General features: G+C 40.0%; 1 protein-coding gene and 1 non-coding gene across 2 annotated transcripts; both read right to left on the bottom strand.

The window, feature by feature from the left end:
• Positions 1 to 1,930: 1,930 nt before the first annotated feature.
• On the bottom strand, positions 1,931 to 14,067 carry FASS (tonneau 2 (TON2)). The gene is made up of 12 exons (XM_088216528.1): positions 13,728 to 14,067; positions 13,192 to 13,283; positions 12,966 to 13,028; positions 12,712 to 12,810; positions 11,880 to 12,038; positions 9,566 to 9,637; positions 9,270 to 9,402; positions 8,412 to 8,476; positions 7,825 to 7,900; positions 3,112 to 3,213; positions 2,814 to 3,006; positions 1,931 to 2,353 (listed from the first exon to the last, which is right to left on the bottom strand). The coding sequence occupies exons 1-12, from the start codon at positions 13,867 to 13,869 to the stop codon at positions 2,116 to 2,118; spliced, it is 1,434 nt and encodes a 477-aa protein (XP_088072654.1). The 5' UTR covers positions 13,870 to 14,067; the 3' UTR covers positions 1,931 to 2,115.
• On the bottom strand, positions 2,502 to 2,618 carry LOC148268566 (small nucleolar RNA snoR104). Its single transcript, XR_015818178.1, has one exon. It is a non-coding gene; the product is annotated as a small nucleolar RNA snoR104 (small nucleolar RNA).
• Positions 14,068 to 24,896: the final 10,829 nt, after the last annotated feature.

The raw sequence follows: 24,896 nt of genomic DNA, 5'->3' as shown, positions 1-24,896 counted from the left end.
CATACATATAATTTTATCATAAAATTATTAGTTATTTATTCCTTCGGATATTGATTTTTTTTTTAATTTAATAAATATACTCAATTTAGGAAGCTTTATAAATATTTTATTTTTTATTTGATGTTTATAAAATTTATTATCTTATAAATATAGGTGGTACCACCTTGGTCCCTTATTTATAATATTATTTTTCTTTTAAAAAAATTTATCAACTCAACTCGACTCAATTGATGAATTCATTGAACCTAAAAAGTTTTTTTTATATTTTTATCATTTAATATATATATATATATATATATATAATTAATTATAAGAGTCTATATTATTCAAACAATATGTAATATGTTTTATAGTATTAATTTTAGAAACATTTAATATTACATAATAATTTACAAGATAATTTCACACCAACTCAAAACTCATATATATCTTGGGAGTCTTGGATTCCATTTTTTCTACTTTAATATTAAATAATATAATTATCCTTATTTTCTAAATAATTATAAATTAAAAAAATCAAAAGTAGCATAATTCTCCTTTTTTTTTATTTTTTTTATTTTTTGTATTGATACGAATAGTCTTTTTCTTCATCATTTCATATGTAAAAATTAATAGTGAAGTAATGATTCAAATTTTTGCAAACTTTATTTACTAAATTAATTTAACTTTTGAGTAATTGAATGTCTAAAAATGATTATTATGTTGTTTAACTAAATGTGTTGTATCATTTAATAGAATTAAATATATGTGTACAAATATATATATATATATAGCATATAAAAATTATATTTAAGGGTAATTCTAAAGGGTGGACAAGGCTTCATTGCCGTCCGTTTGTAAGTAATTAATTTCACATTAAGAAGGGTAAAGCTATTTCTCTTCAAGAAAAATAATAATAATAATAATAATGCTTTTAGGCCTATATGAGAGGAGTACTATCAAGCTTCGAAAAGTATAAAATAAATTTTTTTACAAAAATATTATTAACACTATTATTATTAGTATCGTTTTTATTATTATTATTATTGCTATGGTTACTGTCTTATTCATTATTATCATTATTATTATCACTACTACTATTATTGTTTCTACAAAAATAAATAAATATTATCTTTATTGTCATTGAGATTATCACTGTCATTATCACTATATAATTGTATTCTCACCCTATTATAATCACGAACATCAATGTTACTATTTCACTACCCTTTTTTTCACTAGTATTACTATCGTCATTGTAATTATTATCAATATTATCCATTTCGCACTACCATCATAATTATTATTGTCACTATCATCACTACTATCATTCTTACTATTGTCACGCTCTATAAGTACTATTAATACTATTTTTATTATCCGTCATATTTGCTTTTATTAATATTGTTACTGTTGTTGTCTGTCACCATCAAACTGTCTATATAAATTCTGTTATCATTATTGCCTCTATTATTTAATATGAGCTAAAAGAAAAAAGAAGAATGACATGATTGGTGCCTAATCATTCTAAGTATATAATAAGGAAGAAGCTAATCTACTTATTCCACTTGATTATATGATAGAATGAGAATTTAGTCTGATCCACGGTTTACTTGACATGCACTGTCCATTATATTCTTACATCAATCTGTAATTAATTTTTTTACACGTATAATCATACTACATTAGTCCATTTAATGCATTCTATAAATTTAATGGTATGTGTTCCATTATTACACAGATAAGAATGCGGATGTAACATGCTGGCTGAACCAGTCTACTGCGAGGAAATTGTTCTGAGCCAAGGCCAATTCAATATGGGCTAATTATCATTACACTTGAATACTTGCATTCATATCTTTATATCAGTATATACTTTTTATGTCTTAATCAAAATCAATCAAGTAATTTTCCTTAGTTTAAAAAAAAAATAGCACATAAAACAGTAAAATCAGTAAATTTCCTTTTTATTTTCAATAAACATAAGTAAAACATATTAATATTGACGCTATTGGTTTCTTCTACATTAAGATCAACATACATACATACGCATAAAGCAACATGTAGACGTAATACCTGTTCTGGACAACCGCTTTGTTAGTACATAGGCAAGCGTCAAAATAATACAAGAAACCATCATTCTTCTTCTGGTTCTTCCTCTTCTTGGAGCAGATTTTCTCTATTGTCATGGGCCCAAAAGCCACGCACATCGATCAGCATGCTGGCCACAGTCCCACCTTGTTTACAAGCTAGTAGATCAGAGAGTGAAATCCTCAATGGATCAGCCGGCTTGACCATATCCCAGATCTCATCCCTCACATCCTCAATGCACAATTCATAGTTCCCACCCTCAATCCATTTCTGGTGTACATCTCTGTGACAATTTTTGAGACAAGATAATTTCCAGCTGACAATGCTAATATGCAGGGGATAACACTCAAATACAAATTTATACAAAAACTAAGTATGAACAATAAAAAGTGATGCAGAACCAACGTGTTTCAAAGTCTACACTTCAGGATTCATGTCTCTGTAAGATATGAGACTTGTAGTACTAGCTCAAGTACTAGAAGCAGGAAGTTCAGAGTTTTCTATAGGAAGATTGTATCAGGTAACATCTCAGCTTTTGGATGTTCCCCTTCTTTACTTCCATATGCAGCTTAAACTTTATATCTTGCCAAGAAAAATGCTACATTTCAATACTTGTGTTTTTTCTTTTAAGATAAAAAGTGACATTTCAATATTTTTCTTTTAAGAACAACCTAGAATGACTAGTGAGAAAAATTATTAACCCCCTATTGAAACCTACAAGTTAATCTGCATGATTTCTTTACCTGAAAAGAGAGTGAATGTCAGCAGTCGTAAGGAATCCCCGACCATGAAGGTCCAGACAATGAAATAAATATGTCAACCCTTCTGGAGTATCCTTGTTTTCTAAGGCAAGAACAAAGTCAAGGAAACTCTCGAAGTCCATCTCCCTAGCATTTCCTCCTCCACTTTTGCCGCGCCGGACATGCTCATCAAATACTACAGCGAGCATAGTAAAATGAAATTTGAAGAGAAGAAACTTAAAATAAAGAGAAAAAATCCGGAATACTTCACAAATCACAAGGAGAACTGCATCAGTCCTACCTCTTTCTATGAAGATTTCAGTCAGTGTCCCATCTGCATATTCTTTAAGCTCCTGCTTGCTCAGCGTTCCATTCATATCCTTGTCAAGGGCAAGATACATATCTACACTAAGATAATTATGCAGTGAGTATAAATCACAACGATGCTAGTAAGATGCTCTGAAAGAGAACGAACATCAAGCTACTCAACACAAGCAATTAGTGCATAGAAGTCTTTGTTTTTTTTTTATTTATTGTTTGAAAGAAAAAATCTAGTATCAATTAGCACCAAGGGGTTACAACTCTTATACAGAATTATTTACAAGTCTATAAAATATTAATGCAATCCACTAAACACTCAATAGTACAAAGAGGATGATCCTTTACCAAAAAACTTAGGATCTTGAACCAAGTATCCTTGATTCTGTTAAAAGACAACTATGTAGCCTAAAAAGCTCTCATGTTTTTCTTTTTCCATATGGTAGCCAAACGGATAAGGCCTGTACAGCATTTTAGCACTAAGGCCCTGGATGCCTTCCAATGCTCAAACTTCTTTTTTGACTGATCCACCCACAAGCCAGTTCCCACCCGACAGACTGAAAGCCAAACACCACAGTTGATAGAACACAAGACACAAGAGAAGAAGTTGCTTGAGTCTCTGTTGCTCCCATCCATTCTAGTGCATAGAAGTCACAGCACTACTGATGTGGGAGAAATTTGGTAATCTCCCTACATAGTGGTTTGGGGTAAAATGGATACCACATGCAGTTCCTAAGTATTACATTTAAGAATTGATTGAATCACATGAACAAGACATTGAAAAAATTCTCAGTAATTTGTGTTGTCAGAAAAGGTGTAACGGCCCCGGAAAATATTAAAAAAGAAATGAGTATTTAAATATATCGAATGCGGAAGCGAGATCAAAATTTCAGTTAACATCCCTTACACGAAAAAACCAAAAAAAAAACGTACTTAAAATATAAAAGGTTAAACTAACTAAGAAAGAAAACTCGAAAATAAACTATGCGTATGACTACAGAGTCTCTAGGCATCCCCTTCGTCGTCCTCCTGCGGAACGAGCTCGGGAACCATGTCTTCCTGATCTGAAATGGTTAATTAAGGAGTGAGCTACACTAGCCCAGTAAGAACATCACGATATCTCACCGTCACGGAGATAAAGGTGGGTAGAAAACCACAAAAAGACCAATGGAGCATAATTTACAATAAACTCGTTTATTAACATGAAAACCTTTACCATCCACTTACCTCGGTGGAATTTATGAAAACAATATAAGAAAAATAATAACATTATCACAATCATGGAATAATATAAGCTGTAAAACATAGCACTTATCACGCCTTTTGTAATTCAATCATTATACAACATATCCTTTTCTCATTTACCAGCCTACTAGTATCCGTGGGGGTCCATAGGGGTTCCGCTACCCGTTAATCTTTTAACATTCATAATCAGTTTCCAGGGCCGTCCCCATACCCCGTCCGGTATGGGCGCCAAAACCATGAACCTCAATACCCCGTCCGGTATGAGGGTGAAACGGGCCGTCCCCATACCCCGTCCGGTATGGGCGCCAAAACCATAAGATCTCCATACCCCGTCCGGCATGTGAGACCACAATCCCGGTAGGGTTCCCTACGGACCCGGTCCGTCCACCATCTCCCAGGATATCTAGTCAGGCTAACCCCATCATACAATTATCAGTCTACACAATCTTTCATTTTCCTTTTCCTCAATAAGCATCATCAATTCACATACAAACAAGCAAACAGTAGTTCATGCCAAACAGACAACATACAGTATCGGTTTTTCAGTCATTCAACCCATGATTAATAAAAACGTAGTAAATGCACACAAATCTGTAAAATAAACACATCAAACCTCATTTTGCATTTAAAGCTGTAAACAGGCCAAATAACAGTAAACCACCAATCACACTAGACTCGGGCTCCATTAGCTACCTTAAGCAATTTCACACATGTATTAATTCAAGAAATACCGTTTTATCATTTTGAACTTTAATACCGTGATAGGAAATAAGGTGAGGGGTCCTTACTTGTTTTCGGGATCCGAATACGATTCACAGTGCGCCTGCAGGCTGTCCCTAATTTTCCCTGAATTTTTTCCGGGGAACTGAAACACACTAACAGTACCTGCACGTGTTCCAAAAAAAATCCAAATTAGGCCCAGGGCCTCTTTCGGCCCAAATCGCAACTCCGGCACGGCGGCTCCGCCGTGCTCCGGCGACGGCGCCGCCGCTGACGGCGGCGAGTCGCCTCGGGTTGACTGTTTTCGGCCGTTTTTGGCCGAATTCGGCCACACTCGCATTGGTCCTTGTCAGAAAACAACCCTAGGGCCCTCGGGGGGCCAAAAAAATCACGGAAAAGCGGAGCTTACCGGCGGCGACGCTCTCGGGTACGGCGACTCTCCGGCGAGGTTCGTGTTTTGGTGATTTGGCTTCGGTCAACCTGTAGAGAAAAGAATGGTGATCACGGTGATATAAAAATTGCATCGAACGGAGGCCGGGAAGGGCCTCGTCGGAGGCAAAAACCGAGAGGGGGCGCGGCGGCGCCGCTGGGCTTCGGCCGCGTATTCCGGCCGTTTGGCCGGGATTTCGGCTTCGATTTGGCCATAGGAGGAATCAGTGGGGAAAAACGAGTCGGGGGTATGAAATTTACCTCGATCGGCGGTCGGAAATTTCCCCGGTGCGGCGGCGAGTGGCGGCGGGTGGCGGCGGTCGGCCTCTGGTTCGTCTTCTCCGGCGAGCGGCTGGCGGCTAGGGTTTGTGGTCTGGTGTGGGGGTTCTATTTATAACCCATTGCCTTTTGATCACAGCCGTTCGTTTCGTTTTAATCTGGGCCGTTCGTTTTTGATTGAATCTGGGCCGTTCGTGCGTTTGAATCTGGATCGTCCGATCGCGCGATTGATCTGGGCCGTCGGATCGCACCCACGCGGATCGCCAACGTGGCTCCTTTTGGAGTGACGCGATCTTGCCACGTGGCAGGCCCCGGTTGGCCGGGACTGCTGACCGGGCCTGCTGACGTGGCTGCTGACGTGGCCCCCCCCCCCCCCCCTTTTTTTTTTTTTTTTTTTTCCTCCTCCTTTCCGGGTGCTACAAAAGGATCTCAAATGCAAAACAATAAATCTATTTTTTTCTTGAATAAAGATAATAAAGGTATTTATAGGAGGATATGCTTGAAACAAATCGACAAAAGTTGTGAAAATTATTGGCAAACTATACTTAGTTAATTAAGAAATTATGTGAATTATATTAGATAATAAAAAAAAAGTGAGCTCATAGAATTGGATGTGGGATAGTCACTCTTTTGGGTCTCTAATTCTGGGACACGATGTGTATGGGTGGAATGATTTTGAGAGGGTTTTAAATATTATAAATTATTTGTAAATAATTCTGCATAGGGGCGACACCCCCTCGGTGTCACATGCGTAATAGACATGTTTTTATTTCAAAAAAAAAAAAGAATTGGATGTCGGATAGGCATGCATTATTCATCTCCATGTGGAAATAAAAGACTCACCTGGTTACTGCCAGGCCAAGCTGTGGAAATAAAAGACACTTTTTGGCAATACAAGATCAAAGAACTATTTTCCTTTCTAATATAAGTTGGAATTCACTGTTTCATTTTACATGTACTAATATATGAAATCAACTTTTTGTCATTTTAGACATTATTTTTTCAGAAGTAATCATTTTAGATAAGAAGACACTAATAATAACACTTCAAGGTCTTCTCAAAAAAATAATAAACACTCCAAGGAAATAAATACTACTAATATTAGAATAGGAGCACCAATCATAATTAACTTAGTAAAACATAAAGTAAATCCTAACGAATTAAATAATTAAATAAAGTGAAACCTAAATATAAGTAGGCTGCTGTCATCAACTTTTTAAGTCAATTTTACATAAAGACTTTTTTTTATATTGCTGCATATTACCAATTACTTCTCCTCACTATACACATTTGCTACATAAATTTGATTTCATAAGCTTATTAACAGATGAAAATAGATTATTAATAAGACTCAATTCTTCACTTTCCTTATTAATGTTTACTTTAAAATGCTTAAACGAGTTCCAATATCAAAAGGAAGCCTTCTGCTTCCAACAAAGAAAAGAAAAATAAACTACAATTTTGAACATTAGAAACTTGCAGCTTAATATATATATATATATATATATATTTCACAGATAAAAAAGATGAAATCGTAAAATGCTAAATTACACATTTTATCCTTCAATTTTATGCTAATTTTACATTACTCATTTTTTTCCCAAAAAAAAACTAAATTAGCCATAGCCATCAACAAACTCTTAAAATTATTTTTTTTTTCAAATGAAAAGTAGTAAAACAAACTCTTAAAATTATGAAAGCAATGATTCAATCCACTCTCAATCAAGCCCTTTTGTCTAACAAACCGTTATTTAATGAACATTCACATGGCTGCCATCTACTAAGGCTAGATTTGCGGAAAAAAAAAGAAAAGAAAAGAAAAGGCTAGATTTGCCTAACGTAAGGAATTAACTGAAAATGAATGAACAGTTGGGACTTGATCGAGTAGATTAGAACACTGTCTTAGTTCCAAATTTAAAATGTGGAGTTGATCTTAAAGTTGGAGACCAACATGTAATGTAGTAATATAAACTTTCAATAGAAAAAATATCTAACTAGGAACATAAAAAGCAGAAGCACTCACCACATATACGTTGAGCAGATGTCAACGAGAACCAATTTTCAGCTTGCTCAGTGTCAGTAACTTCTTCCTCACTTTCCTGCCATAGAAGTTTTGGTAAAGATTCAATTACTTAGAGCGACTATAAATACAACTCTAAATTTCAACTTCTTAATTAGTCAGCCAAACTAGAAAACCAACTGTGATGCACCTCAGAGCAAGTTCTTAGAAAAGCAGCAAAGCAACTTGAAATCTTATTTTCAAATGTCAATCATGCTTCTGATATAAAAAATCACATGCAAGCCTTACAGAAATCTTATTCGTCTAGCACTTCCCAACCTTTCACAGATGCAAGAAACAAAAAAAAAAGAACAGCTAAAGGGTTTCATCTCTGTCACATAAAAAAAAAATATTCTAAATAAATTTGAAATGCTTTCTGCTACTTTGCATCCAACAATACTGCCAAGGACATGAAGATTCTAAAAAAAGCTAGAGCAATCACAAGAAACATCACAACTGGAAAAAAAAAATTTGACAAAAATCATGGAAACACAGAACAAGTTGTGGTATATCTCACACTATAAAATTGAGACATGTCCATTAAAATCTACCTGGTGCAACTCCATTAGTTCTTGTAGGCAGTTACTAAGCAGCACCTTCTTTATGCAGGCTTTCCCTGTAAGTAAAACTAATGTGTCAACTCATTTGAATATATAAAAGTTTAACACAAAAATATTAACTCCTACATATTAAAACAAATGCATTCTGCAGAAATTAACATTGGCACCAACTGTGTTCCAAGGAATCAATAATTTGTCCACACCACTTTTAAGAAAAGAACAGTTCACATCAGTCACAGATCCGAATCACATCAATCAAATCCATCAAATTGACCCGCTACCCTTTCGGTAGGATTAGAGATGTTGGCTCCAAATGATCTAGAGATCATCTCCTCTCTGCTGAGGAGGATCTAGGAGACCTTGTTGATATTAAGAAAACATGTAAACAATTATTTTACATATGAGTGGCATCCTGGACACTGTGTTAATGCACTTACCCTTTTCTAAAAGATGATTGATTCACATTTCTTCCACCATGACATTACAATTAGATTTTCCTTCTTTAACACAAATAATACAGAACAGAAATCTTGTGGCTTGTGGGGAAGTTAAAAATCTTATTCCTTAGTTCGGTACTATTTCTCTTCTTCCTCATAATATTACTTTTTAGCCAAAGAAAAACAAACTGATGTTTTAGTAAATGATTACAAATTTCTGTCAGTAAAAGAACCTCATTTTATGATAAACCAATTACTAATGCCAATGGGTTTCATGCATTTTTCTTTTTGAAATAACTAATGGGTTTCATGCAATATGAGCTTCAAATGATTTAATATATATGACGCCAAACGGTTTTCTTCGTAAGTAGAATTTCAATGAAAATGGCACTTTTAGATTGGCTATGCAAACCTCGTCTGTGAGGATCACAAAAGAAGAAGAACTTGTGAGCAGCTATGCGACAATACATTTGAACAAAGGCAGCAGGCATTTCCCGAAGTTGTGCAAGGTTAGGAATTAAACCACGTATATAGGCCTCCATTTCCTGTAAAGAAACAAAGTATAATTATTTGCAAATAAAATTTTATTGTTATTAGGAATGAAACAACTAATACCTCCCCAGATAAACACTGCAAATGCTTTATATCAAAGAGTCAATATTGCATTGAAATTTTAAGAGGAAAAATAAGAAAAAAAAAATTCCATACATGAGGTTGAAGGAAACCATCAGAATCCTCATCTAACTCACTCATATCAATCCTGGCCTGTGTAAGTGAAACCTGGACAACAATATAAAGCAGCAACCATGAGAGAGAAGCACAAACGACACAAGTAAAAAATGATGCGAGAATGTGGAAACTGGTAAATATCCTCTGAGGCAAAAACATATACTTACATACTAAAATGCTCGATTGAATAAAAACAGTCAAACTCCACCTTACCACAGAATCTAATGCAGTAGAAGTTTAGTTATGTAGGTTTCCTAAGTTGACTACAAATTGTAGTTCTTTCATATCTGAAACTCATTATAGTAGTATGGGCAAGATTAGGATGTAGAAAAGTATTGGGATTTCGTTTATGCTTAAATTCTTTTAAGATTCTTATTAAGTTTTCTAGTTCTAATTAGATTAGGATTAAATAGAGATAATCTCTTTCGAGACAACAGCAATAATTCAGAGAATTTAGAGCAGTTATGCTTATGATCCTGTGATGCAACTGTAATTGTGTGATGCACTCAAACCTCTCCTTAGGTGTGATTCTTAAGAGATCCAAATTGTCATATCTAGTTAAAGGCAACCCCTTCTTCCCAAGGAGACAAACTGACCTTAATATGTCCTACACCAATTGGTATTAGAGCATGGTTTGAGCCATGTTTTTTTTCACATAAGAGAATATTCTATCATCCTACAAAAAGTGGCAACGAGGGTAGAGAATGAACCATCCTATAGTATTTTGCCAAGTTGAAACAACAAGAGGAAACCTTTTGAAAGAGCAACATTTCAAAAAGGGTGAAACTGACAACTTCACTTTTGGAATTAGGTGCATCTGTGTAGCTTTTCTAAGGCAAAGGAAAAAGATTTGATGCATACTTCTATTTTTGAGATCTTGATTGATGTTGGTCGTTGCCTGAACATTTGTTTTGGCCTCCATAGTTGGGCGGCCCTCCAACTGAGTCACATTTACACCATTACAAGCTTGGATTAACACAGTTTCATTTCAGAACGAAAGATGCCTTGTTTGTTTTATTACTTTTAGCCTCACAACAGATAAATTCTGGTCCGGATCAGGTGTAGTGGAAACTGAATAAGAATGGAAATTTCCCAGTCAAATCGTATTACAAGCATTTAGTGATGAGTGATCCTGACAGAAGCCACAACCAACCAGTATACCACATCTGGAAATCTAAGGCACCCCTAGAATTACTTTTTTTGCTCAGTAGGCTAGCAGGGAATGCATTCTGACTATTGATAAGGTGATGACTAGAGGACACGTTATGGTAAACAGATGTTACATGTGCATGAAAGAAGCGGAGTCTTGCAACCATCTGCTCCTATGGGGTCCAGTGACTTATGATCTATGGAGCATGATTTGTGGGCTTTTGGAGATTAATTGGGTGATGGCAGGCTTTGTCAAGGGTGAAATTTTGGCATGGGAGAGATTATATTAAAAAAAAAGGACTGTAAAACTGATTCTATTGACTATTTTTTGGGTCATTTGGAAAGAAAGTAATTTTAGAACTTTTGAGGGTAAAGAGCTATCATCATCATATACGTTGAGAAATAGATGGTATCATTTTTTTGGGTCCATCTTGTTAGAGTATGACATTATTAGAGATGAGAATTTTGGGAATGTCATTGATATTCTAACACACTTATAAATCTGTTTTATAAGGGTGGTGCCCTCTTGGTACCTTGTTAGTATATATATCATACTTTTTATTTCAAAAAGAAGATGATTCTATTTGGAACAATTTTATTCTTACGAAGCTTGCATAAATTATTCTAAGCCAATCTTGGCTCTATTCTGGACATGTGCAGGAATGACGTGAGCAACAACATTTATAATTCAGTGTCTGGTCAGAAGAAGGTGATCCTAAAGCCTATGACTACAGTTGAGAAGAATAAATTTCAAAGTCAACAATAGATAATAGTTCACAGAAAAATAGAAAGTCAAGAAAATCAGTTAAAAACTTGAAAACATCTATAGAACAGTTGAACTACTAACTTGATTAATTTAAGCCTGCTCAACTGTTTTGCTGATTTCTCTTGTTTCAACCCATCAAAACATGGTAATTATTATTCATTTAGGCTGGAAAATGACCTCAACAAAGATAAAACACATTAAGTATTATAAGTAAAACTAAGATCCAAATACTTAGAAGACAGGTAAGCTTCATAGATCATTTTCTTCAAATACAGTATTATTCAAGGTCCAAGGCAGGAATATATTTTCATGATAACATGTTTCCTGAAAATTAATAAATATGAAGAAGAATATCTTAAAAGATCAAGAAAAACCCACCGTTCGCATGACGTATAAATAGAAAGGCAGAATGACAATCCTTCCTGACTCATCTTTCTCAAATTTCATGAAATTTGACGGGCTAAAAAAGCGTCGACATTTTGGGCCAATTTGCTCCGTACATACAGAAGCTATGTGACAAAAGTCTTCATAGTTCATCTGATAAAGGACAATTTTAAGATTTATTAGCATTATGGACAGATTAAATTACATAGTGGAAGACTATAAAAAGCCAATAGTTAGAGTCAAAATGAAGAAAAAGTAGATCAGTCTTAATACATTTGTTTAGCATCAACTTACATGAATATAACAGAATAACTAACAACTTCGCAGCAACATTAATATAGATACATGGAGATAATTGAACCAAAAATATTCCATTCTAGAGATGAATAACAAATGCCATAAAAAAGGATTTCCTTTGAATTTGAGAAGGATCCTAATTAATCACATCATTCTCAACAACTATGATGAGCTCACTGTCACTAAAAGAGGAAATAGAGGTGTAAATATCACCACCACTTGTATGCATGGACAGCTGATATATGGATACATGATACCATAAAAATGGCATAATAACAAATTAGTAACCTGCAAATCGGTAATTTAAATTAATACATAAACAAAAACAGGACATATGCCTCTTAAGCTCCCTAGAATATCATTCCAGAGAATAGTGAGTGACTAAAAGCACCTAAGATTCAGCCAAGTGAGCACCTTAGATTAGTAAGGTTTCAGAACAATCAGTAACTAATAGCAAATAAAGGAGAAGTTGGATGGCATCTTAGCATAGCATGGTAGAGAAAGTAATTAAGATAAAATATAAGCAGACCTTTTCTGCACCAGTGGCATCATCAATCACACAATTTTCTCTCAAACAAACCCACATTGCATCTAGATCATCAGCGTTTAGCAGCAAATCAGACTGTTTCTGCAAAAAAAAAAAAAAGCAAACAATCAGTAAAGTATATAAATTCATATATTGTTGCAAGAAACAAACATGAAAACACAAATTATATCATAAAAAATTGATACAAGCAAAAATTCAATATTGCTACCAAGAAAAAAACAGGAAACACATTATACCTTCAAAAAACGATATTTTGCAAGCCTTTGGACCCGGTGACTAATTGATCCTTCTTCAGGCTTCTGAACCAATAGAACACAAATACTTAACAATAAACTCATACAATAAGCATAATCACAAATCAAAATTACCAAAAATACAAAGAACAACTCACTTTACTCCACGCGTTGTACTAATATATAAACTTCAAAGTCAGTCACCCAAGAAAAAAAATTTATCACATGCCTTCTTATAAAAACTAGGTATCGTCCCAGCTTCAACACTTTTCTGTTGCTTCTCTTTGAAAATATCAAGCAAAATTCTCTTTGTCTCAAGTTCTACATAGAAAAGAAACAGCACGCTTGAATAAGATGCTTTAAGTGAAGCAGAAATTCAAGGTAAAAAAACTGTTGAGGCCAGAGACCAAGCTCAACAATCAACATGCGGGGAGAATCAGACACAGTCCAACAGAAGTAAACACACTTTATTCATCAACGCCCCCAAGAACATCAGATTAGTCGGTAGGTTCGTTCAGTCCAATGTAAAATTGAGATTATATGCATCACGTTTTATCACATTTTAGGAGATTATATGTATCACATTGTAACGCAGTTACTCCCAGTTTTGGAGATTCACTCCCCCAATTTTAACTCAGCGTACATCACATTGTACTCGCAAAATTGATATTATTCATTCTCATGCAAGTTACTAGAAATAATCATTGAAATAATTAATTTATGCGGAGGAAAATGAATTGACGAAATGCGATAACGAAAGCGGACCCATTAAAGCTTCGGATCCAAGTCCAGCGCCGGATCCGATAAACCTGCGGAGATTGCGAACCCAAAGCATGGACGAAGCCGGCGGGATCTTCCTCTGCGTAGCAGTCTCATGGCTCTCGCCATCACTGGACCCACTATACATGGCCGAGCTACACCGGTTTAATTATCTGAATCCAATTTGAACGAGTTCAAGCTTCGATGCAGAGCCCTAAATTTTTAGGATAAAAACTTCGAACAATATTAACTTCAAGTGAAGGACAACTGAAAAACCCTAGCTCTCCGGCTCTCTATATACAAGGCGAGCCAACGACTAAGAAGTTCAATCTTCTAACTGATATTTTTGTTTGCTAATTTCCACTAACTGCCTTTTAATTCATTAATCCGTGTTTGTTAGGTGTAAGATTTTCAAAATAATCTTAAATTGTTTGAAATATTTATTTTATAAAGTTTAATAAAAATAGATTTCATGAAAGATTATTATTTTAATTTAATTAAAATTATTTTTATTTTCATGCATAATGTCATTTTAATTTGATTTTTATTAATTTAACATAATTTAATATATAATATGTAACGGCCCCGGAAATGTTAAAATGGAATAAGTATTTAAACACATAAAATGCGGAAGCGAGATCAAAATTTCAGTTAACATCCCTTACACGAAAACCAAAAACGTACTTAAAATATAAAGGATTAAACTAACTAAAAGAGAAACTCGAAAATAAAACTATGAGTATGACTACAGAGTCTCTAGGCATCCCCTTCGTCGTCCTCCTGCGGAACGGGCTCGGGAACCATGTCTTCCTGATCTGAAATGGTTAAATAAGGAGTGAGCTACACTAGCCCAGTAAGAACATCACGATATCTCACCATCACGGAGGTAAAGGTGGGTAGAAAAACACAAAAGACCAATGGAGCATGATTTACAACAAATCCTTTTATTTATGATAAAACCTTTACCATCCACTTACCTCGGTGGAATTCATGAAACAATATAAGAAAAACAATAACATTATCACAATCATGGAATAATATAAGCTGTAAAACATAGCACTTATCACGTCTTTTGTAATTCAATCATTATACAACATATCCTTTTCTCATTTACCAGTCTACTAGTATCCATGGGGGTCCATAGGGGTCCCGCTACCCGTTAACCTTTAACATTTATAATCAATTTCCAGGGCTGTCCCCATACCCCGTCCGGTATGGGCGCCAAAACCATAAACCTCAATACCCCGTCCGGTATGAGGGTGAAACGGGCCGTCCCCATATCCCGTCCGGTATGGGCGCCAAAACCATAAACCTCAATACCCCGTCCGGTATGAGGGTGAAACGGGCCGTCCCCATACCCCGTCCGGTATGGGCGCCAAAACACATAAGATCTCCATACCCCGTCCGGCATGTGAGACCACAATCCCGGTAGGGTTCCCTACGGACCCGGTCCGTCCACCATCTCCCAGGATATCTAGTCAGGCTGACCCCATCATACAGTTATCAGTCTACACAATCTTTCATTTTCCTCTTCCTCAGTAAGTATTATCAATTCACATTTTAAACAAGCAAATCGTAATTAATGCCAACAGACAACATACGGTATCAGTTTTTCAGTCATTCAACCCATAACCAATAAAAACGTAATATATGCACACGAAACTATAAAATAAACACATCAAACCTCATACTGCATTTAAAGCTGTAAAACATGCCAAATAACAGTAAATCATCAATCACACTAGACTCGGGCTCCATTAGCAACCTTAAGCAATTTCACACATTCGTTAATTCAAGAAATACCGTTTTATCATTTTGAACTTTAATACCGTGATAGGAAATAGGGTGAGGGGTCCTTACTTGTTTTCGGGATCCGAATACGATTCACAGTGCGCCTACAGGCCGTCCCTAATTTTCTCTGAATTTTTTTCCGGGGAACTGAAACACACTAACGGTACCTGCACGTGTTCCAAAAAATCTCAAATTAGGCTCGTGGCCCCTTTTTGGCCAATATCGCAACTCCGGCACAGCGGCTCCGCCGTGCTCCGGCGATGGCGCCGCCGCTTGCGGCGGCGATTCGCCTCGGGTTGGCTGTTTTTGGCCGTTTCCGGCCGAATTCGGCCACACTCGCATCGGTCCCTGTGAGAAAACAACCCTAGGGCCCTCGGGGGGCCAAAAAATCACGGAAAAACGGAGCTTACCGGCGGCGGCGCTCTCGGGTGCGGCGGCTCTCCGGCGAGTTTCGTGTTTTGGTGATTCGGCTCCGGTCAACCTGTAGAGAAAAGAATGGTGATCACGGTGATATAAAAATTGCATCAAACGGAGGCCGGGAAGGGCCTCATCGGAGGCAAAAACCGAGAGGGGGCGCGGCGGCGCCGCTGGTCTTCGGCCGCGTATTCCGGCCGTTTGGCCGGGATTTTGGCTCCGATTTGGCCACAAGAGGAATCAGCGTGGAAAAACGAGTCGGGGGTATGAAATTTACCTCGATCGGAAGTCGAAAATTTCCCCGGCGCGGCGGCGGGTGGCGGCGGCCGGCTTCTAGTTTGTCTTCTCCGGCGAGCGGCAGGCGGCTAGGGTTTGTGGTCTGGTGTGGGGGTTCTATTTATAACCCCTTACCTTTTGATCTCAGCCGTCCATTTCGTTTTAATCTGAGCCGTTCGTTTTTGATTGAATCTGGGCCGTCCGTGCAATTGCATCTGGGCTGTCCGATCGCGCGATTGATCTGGGCCGTCGGATCGCACCCACGCGGATCGCCAACGTGGCCCCTTTTTGGGGCGACGTGGTCTTGCCACGTGGCAGGCCCCGGTTGGCCGGGACTGCTGACCGGGCCTGCTGACGTGGCTGCCGACGTGGCTTTTTTTTTTTTTTCTCCTTCTCCTTCTCGGACCGGGCGCTACAACTCTCCCCCCCATAAAGAAATTTGGTCCCCAAATTTGCCTCATTACTCTTGATCAAACAGATGGGGATACTGAGCCCTAAATTCTGATTCCAGTTCCCAAGTCGCCTCCCTGGGCGTGTGGTTCTGCCACATGATTTTTACAAATGATATTTTCCGGTTGCGGAATATTCTGCTTTCTCGGTCCGTGATACTGACCGGTACTTCTTCATAAGACAAGTCCTCTCGGAGTGGAAGCAGTTCGTGAGCCAAGACATGAGAAGGGTCCGGATTGTACTTACGTAGCATAGATACATGAAACACATTATGAACCCGGGAGAGCTCAGGAGGCAGTGCAAGTCTGTAGGCAGTGGTACCAATCTTGTCTAAGATTTCAAAGGGTCCAATATATCTGGGGTTTAATTTTCCCCTCCTGCCGAACCTGCTAATTCCCTTGAAGGGGGTGACTTTAAGAAACACCCGGTCGCCTTTCTCAAAGGTCAGGTCTCTTCTTCGGGTATCGGCATAACTCTTCTGCCTACTCTGAGCTGTCTGGATGTTCTTCTTGATCTTAACTATCTTGGAGGTGGTCTCTTCTACCAAATCCGGGCCAAACAATCTTCTATCGCCCACTTCTTCCCAACAGATCGGCGACCTGCACGGACGCCCGTATAGCGCCTCGTATGGGGCCATGCCGATGCTTGCTTGGTAACTGTTGTTGTAGGCAAACTCTATCAGGGGTAGGTGGTCGTCCCAATGGCCCCCGGAGTCAAGGACACAAGCTCGGAGCATATCTTCCAGCGTACGAATTGTCCTCTCTGATTGTCCATCGGTTTGGGGGTGGAAAGCAGTACTAAGAGACAGCTTTGTTCCCATAGCTTGCTGGAAACTATTCCAAAACCGAGAAGTGAATCTGGGATCCCTGTCGGATACCACGGTTACTGGAACTCCATGCAGTCTGACTACCTCCCGGATATACATTCTTGCCAACTTGTCCAAAGGATCAGTCATTCTGATGGCCAGGAAATGGGAAGACTTAGTGAGTCGGTCAACAATTACCCATATAGCATCATGTCCTGATCGTGCCTAGGGTAGTCCCGATACGAAGTCCATGGTGATATGTTCCCACTTCCACTCTGGAATCGGTAAAGGCTGAAGTAACCCGCCCGGGCGTTGATGTTCTGCTTTGACCTGCTGACATACCAAACACTTGGACACAAAGTCGGCTATATCTCTCTTCATCCCATTCCACCAGAACCGAGGTCGCATAGTTTGGTACATTTTCGTACTTCCTGGATGCATGGCGAACCTTGAGCTATGGGACTCTGTCATGATGTCTCTTCTTAACTCACTGTCATCTGGGACACACACTCTGTCCCTGAAACGAATCAATCCGTCGGCGGAGATCTGAAATTCTGAGCTCACTCCCTGTTCTGCACTCTTCTTGCGGGTTACCAGGGCGGGGTCGACTGATTGCGCTTCCTTTATTCTTTGGATTAACTCAGGTTGGACTGCTAGGTGGCCCAAACATGTGACTCTCTTCAGGTCTCGCAGGCGAACCTGCTGTGTAGCCCCAATAGACCTACATTCTGAAACCATCAGATGGGCCAGGGTGCCTGCACTTTTCCTGCTGAGGGCATCGGCCACCACGTTGCCCTTACCTGGATGGTATAGGATGTCACAATCATAGTCCTTGAGGAGTTCCATCCACCTTTTCTGACGCATGTTGAGATCCTTCTGGGTGAAGATGTGCTTCAAACTCTTATGATCAGTGAAAATCTGAAAGGTCTCTCCATAAAAATAATGGCACCAGGTTTTCAGGGCGTGTATGATTGCGGCAAGCTCCAAGTCATGGGTAGGATAGTTCTTCTCATAATTCTTTAGCTGTCTAGACCCATATGCTATAACCTTTCCATGCTGCATCAGGACGCAACCCAGGCCCAGATAGGAGGCATCACAATAAACTGTATACCCTCCTGATCCACTCGGTAGAGCCAGCACGGGTGCAGTAGTCAGTCGCTTCTTCAATTCTGAAAAACTCCTTTCGCAGTTCTCATTCCAATCAAACCTTGCATTCTTCTTTGTGAGTCGGGTTAGAGGAGCCGCTAGACTGGAGAACCCTTCGACAAACCGGCGGTAATAACCTGCCATCCCTAGGAAACTGCGAATTTCCTTAACTGTTGTCAGCCTTTCCCAACTAAGTACCGCTTCAACCTTTTCGGGGTTCACTGACACCCCTTCCTTCGATATAACATGTCCTAGGAAGGCGGTTTGCTCGAGCCAAAATCCACACTTGCTCAATTTTGCATACAACTTCTTTTCCCTGAGTACCTGTAGGACTTGGGCAAGATGATGAGCATGTTCTTCTCTACTTTTTGAGTAGACTAAGATATCATCAATGAACACGATGACAAATTGATCCAAGAACTCTCTGAATATTCTGTTCATTAGATCCATAAAGATGGCCGGGGCGTTGGTTAGCCCAAACGGCATAACCAGGAACTCGTAGTGTCTGTACCTGGTTCGGAATGCCGTCTTGGAGATATCCTCTGCTCTTACCTTTACCTGATGGTAACCTGATCGTAGATCTATTTTAGAAAAGATCTGTGCACCCTGCAACTGATCGAAAAGGTCATCAATCCGAGGAAGAGGATATTTGTTCTTGATTGTTACCTTGTTTATCCTTCTGTAATCAATGCACAGTCTCAACGTTCCACCTCCCTTCCTTGCAAAAGTAACCCCGGTACCCCATGGGGAAACACTGTGTCTAATGAAACCACTGTCTTGTAGCTCAGTGATCTGTTTTCTTAGTTCTTCCATCTCGATGCGACTCATTCGGTAAGGAGCTACTGAGATGGGCTGGGTACCCGGCTGTAAGTCTATGGTGAACTCGACCTCCCTGTCCCTTGGTAGACCGGGCAGTTCATCCGGAAATACGTCTGGAAAGTCTCGGACTACTGGAATCTCTTGGTTACAAACTTCTTTCTTGGGTTTACCTAGTTAGAGAAAATACAAGATTAAGGCACTGAAAATCGAGAAAAACTTGCCTTTTGGGAAATCAGTACTGAATAATTTTATTAACTTGTAAATGGCTCCTCGTTGGGAGGATTAAATACAATCTTTTTGTTAAAGCAGTCTATGGTGGCGTGATACGCTGCTAGCCAATCCATTCCTAGGATTACATCAAAATCCCCCGTGTCTAAACCTATCAGGTCTACCCTCAATTCCCTATCTGCTATCTCCACGGCACATGCCCTGTAGACAACCTCTCCTAGCAATGTCTCCCCCCCAGCGGTAGATACAAGCAATAATGAATCAAGTCTATCAGGTAATACACACATTTTGGAAGCAAGAACATGTGAAATAAAAGAATGTGATGCACCAGTATCAAACAAAACATGAGCAATATGGCTAGAGATAGTATACATACCATGTACCACGTCCGGGTCTGCGTCGGCATCCTTCTGGGTAAGGTTGTAAACTCTGCCCTGGATTGGAGGCCTTCTCTGATTCTGGTTCCTGGGGCATTCCCTTGCATAGTGCTGGGCACTGCCGCATATGCGACAGGTGTCGTTGAGGCGGTAGCAGGGTCGGTCCCCGTGATCCCTGCCGCAATACTGGCAGATCTTCCCACGTGCTGCCCCCGTAGCCTGAGGAGGGGCCTGGACGGCAGGTCTGGGCCTCTTACTGGGTTGGACAGGCATGATAGGTGTCGGCCTGCGGAGCGGGGCTGAGAGTCGGGAACTTTCCGCTAGCTGAGGGCGGGTGTCAAAGCTCCTTTCTATGATCTGCACCTTAGCCAAGACTGCCGAATACGTCTCGAGCTCCATCACGAGTAAGTGCTGTCTGATCTCCGGGCGGAGACCCCACTGGAATTTTCTGGCCTTTCGGCCCTCATCCATCAATGTCTCCGGGGCATGTCGGCCCAGCTCCAGGAACTTACGAGCGTAGTCTGACACTGTCATATTTCCCTGGACCAATTGAGCAAACTCCATTTCCTTTAGATGTTGGATGTGTTTAGGGAGATACTCCGCATGGAAGGCCGCTAGGAACTGCTCCCAAGTAACTGGTGTAGGCAGGGTGGCCCGCTTGAGCTCCCACCAGCGTACTGCTTCCCCTACCAGCATGTAGGAGGCAATGGCAGCCCTCTGCTCAGGAACTACTCCCAAGGTCTCGAAGGCTCTCTCAGTCTCTGCCAGCCAATATTGGGCCTCTTCAAAAGAGGATCCCCCTGCAAAAGTAGAAGGGTTCAGTCTCCTGTACCTCTCTATGAAGCCGGGATCGATCAAGGAAGGAGCGGGGTCCCGAGGTAGAGGGACTGGGACCGGCTGAGGGTGAACTGGGGGACCCTGTGGTGGAACCTGCTGATGTGGTGGGGGTACTGAAAAGTGCTGTGGCGGCGCCTGCTGGTACTGTGGCTGTGGTACCGGGTCGTACCGCGGCTGTGGTGCCGGTTGGTACTGTGGAGGAACAGGCTCCTGCCGGGGTGGTACGGGATCTGCCTGCTGTAGCGGGGGCTCAACCTGCGCTAGCGGAGGAGGTCCGGGTAACTCTCTTCTCTCCTCTTGCCTTCACTAGGCAGCTACGAGAGCCTCCACCATCTCATACAGTCTGTCAAGATCCTCCCGAAGCGAATTATCCTGGGCCGCTCGGTTTAGTGGGGGCCTTCCTCTTCTCATTCCCGTGTACCTGCATTCACAAGGAATGATTGAGTAACGATATATCGGTGAGTATTTATCTAATGCACTATTGTGTAAGGGATGGGTCCGAGGAAACGCTGCTCTGATACCAACTGTAACGGCCCCGGAAATGTTAAAATGGAATAAGTATTTAAACACATAAAATGCGGAAGCGAGATCAAAATTTCAGTTAACATCCCTTACACGAAAACCAAAAACGTACTTAAAATATAAAGGATTAAACTAACTAAAAGAGAAACTCGAAAATAAAACTATGAGTATGACTACAGAGTCTCTAGGCATCCCCTTCGTCGTCCTCCTGCGGAACGGGCTCGGAAACCATGTCTTCCTGATCTGAAATGGTTAAATAAGGAGTAAGCTACACTAGCCAAGTAAGAACATCACGATATCTCATCGTCACGGAGGTAAAGGTGGGTAGAAAAATACAAAAGACCAATGGAGCATGATTTACAACAAATCCTTTTATTTATGATAAAACCTTTACCATCCACTTACCTCGGTGGAATTCATGAAACAATATAAGAAAAACAATAACATTATCACAATCATGGAATAATATAAGCTGTAAAACATAGCACTTATCACGCCTTTTGTAATTCAATCATTATACAACATATCCTTTTCTCATTTACCAGCCTACTAGTATCCATGGGGGTCCATAGGGGTCCCGCTACCCGTTAACCTTTAACATTTATAATCAGTTTCCAGGGCCGTCCCCATACCCCGTCCGGTATGGGCGCCAAAACCATAAACCTCAATACCCCGTCCGGTATGAGGGTGAAACGGGCCGTCCCCATACCCCGTCCGGTATGGGCGCCAAAACCATAAACCTCAATACCCCGTCCGGTATGAGGGTGAAACGGGCCGTCCCCATACCCCGTCCGGTATGGGCGCCAAAACACATAAGATCTCCATACCCCGTCCGGCATGTGAGACCACAATCCCGGTAGGGTTCCTTACGGACCCGGTCCATCCACCATCTCCCAGGATATCTAGTCAGGCTGACCCCATCATACAGTTATCAGTCTACACAATCTTTCATTTTCCTCTTCCTCAGTAAGTATTATCAATTCACATTTTAAACAAGCAAATCGTAATTAATGCCAACAGACAACATACGGTATCAGTTTTTCAGTCATTCAACCCATAACCAATAAAAACGTAATATATGCACACGAAACTATAAAATAAACACATCAAACCTCATACTGGATTTAAAGCTGTAAAACATGCCAAATAACAGTAAATCATCAATCACACTAGACTCGGGCTCCATTAGCAACCTTAAGAAATTTCACACATTCATTAATTCAAGAAATACCGTTTTATCATTTTGAACTTTAATACCGTGATAGGAAATAGGGTGAGGGTCCTAACTTATTTTTGGGATCCGAATACGATTCACAATGCGCCTACAGGCCGTCCCTAATTTTCCCTGAATTTTTTTTTTGGGAACTGAAACACACTAACGGTACCTGCACGTGTTCCAAAAAATCTCAAATTAGGCTCGTGGCCCCTTTTTGGCCAATATCGCAACTCCGGCACAGCGGCTCCGCCGTGCTCCGGCGACGGTGCCGCCGCTTGCGGCGGCGATTCGCCTCGGGTTGGCTGTTTTCGGCCGGAAATTCGGCCACACTCGCATCGGTCCCTGTGAGAAAACAACCCTAGGGCCCTCAGGGGGCCAAAAAATCATGGAAAAACGGAGCTTACCGGCGGTGGCGCTCTCGGGTGCGGCGGCTCTCCGGCGAGGTTCGTGTTTTGGTGATTCGGCTCCGGTCAACCTGTAGAGAAAAGAATGGTGATCACGGTGATATAAAAATTGCATCAAATGGAGGCCGGGAAGGGCCTCATCGGAGGCAAAAACTGAGAGGGGGCGCGGCGGCGCCGCTGGTCTTCGGCCGCGTATTCCGGCCGTTTGGCCGGGATTTTGGCTCCGATTTGGCCACAAGAGGAATCAGCGTGGAAAAACGAGTCGGGGGTATGAAATTTACCTCGATCGGCGGTCGGAAATTTCCCCGGCGCGGCGGCCGGCTTCTGGTTTGTCTTCTCCGGCGAGCGGCAGGCGGCTAGGGTTTGTGGTCTGGTGTGGGGGTTCTATTTATAACCCCTTGCCTTTTGATCTCAGCTGTCCATTTCGTTTTAATCTGAGCCGTTCGTTTTTGATTGAATCTGGGCCGTTCGTGCGATTGCATCTGGGCCGTCCGATCGCGCGATTGATCTGGGCCGTCGGATCGCACCCACGCGGATCACCAACGTGGCCCCTTTTTGGGGCGACGTGGTCTTGCCACGTGGCAGGCCCCGATTGGCCGGGACTGCTGACCGGGCCTGCTGACGTGGCTGCCGACGTGGCTTTTTTTTTTTTTTTCTCCTTCTCCTTCTCGGACCGAGCGCTACATAATATTAATTACTACTTGAAAAAATGGCCCCAAAAAGCTCATCAGACTTGAAAATTAAAAAAAAAAATTAGGGATGGGTATCGCGGGATACCTTAATTTATATATCCGTCTCATATTAAACTTAATTCGATTATGAAAATTAAATAACTAATAATTTTTTATATATGATTGATAATGTTAAATTACCGAGAATAAAACTCTACTAAATGAGTATATTATTAACTTTATATACACTTCATACTCTTTATAGGTTTATAATTTTCTACCTATATTGGCACTACATTCTCTTAATTATAAATATTTACATATCCATCTTTACAAAATTTGATAATTCATTTTGTTATTAATAATTTAACATAAGCTCATTCTCTTATTAACATTTGGTAGTTGAGTATTACATATAAAATTTGAGCATTAATGATTGATTTGTTGTAAATGGTATACATTATTGGTGGGTGGGTAACTCGTTGTTTTTTTTTAAAAAAAAATTTGTTTTTATTCTCGAAAATATACAAGCTCCAATTTTTTAACAAAATAATAATAATTTTTAATAAAAAATAATGTAATATTTGAGCCCAGAATTTGACTCAAGATAAATTTTAACATTTTAAACTATATAAAAAAAAATTATTTTTAAATTAATTTATTTTAATTTTTGTTAAATTTATTGAAAAAATAGGTTATAAATGAATTTAAAAATAATTTTAGAAAAACTGGATGTAAATTTGGGTTCGGAGGTTATTTTTGAAAGAAAAATCGGAAACTAGAGGTCAGAGTGCAAATAAAAAAAATTGTGTTACGTAGGACCGCGAAGTCAATAATCTTGACGAATCGTAGCATGCTGTGTGACAAGGTACCCTGACATCGGTGCCACGTAGGATGCCACGCGGGCGATCCGCGTGCCCCGTGATCGAACGGCCTAGGATCGATCTCGCATGCGTAGACGATTTGGATTTGTTCTCCCTTTAAATGCGATCGAATGGTCGAGATCAAATCGTGATGAACGGTTCAAATTTATTTTCTCCTTAAATGCGATTGGACGGGTAAGATCAAATCGCGATGGACGGTTCATATTCATTTTTTCCTTATGCGCGATCGAGCGGACGAGATCGATCAAGATGGGCGGCTCAGATCAAAGCGGGATGGGTATAAATATCTCGCATCACATGAGAACTCAAACCCTAGTTGCCAGCCCTCGCCAGAG

The sequence above is a fragment of the Carica papaya genome, chromosome 3 (assembly GCF_054855325.1).
Source record: "Carica papaya isolate Zhongbai chromosome 3, ASM5485532v1, whole genome shotgun sequence".
Taxonomy (NCBI): domain Eukaryota; kingdom Viridiplantae; phylum Streptophyta; class Magnoliopsida; order Brassicales; family Caricaceae; genus Carica; species Carica papaya.
The sequence above is the reverse complement of the archived record's forward strand: the minus strand, read 5'-3'. Positions and strand labels throughout refer to the sequence as shown.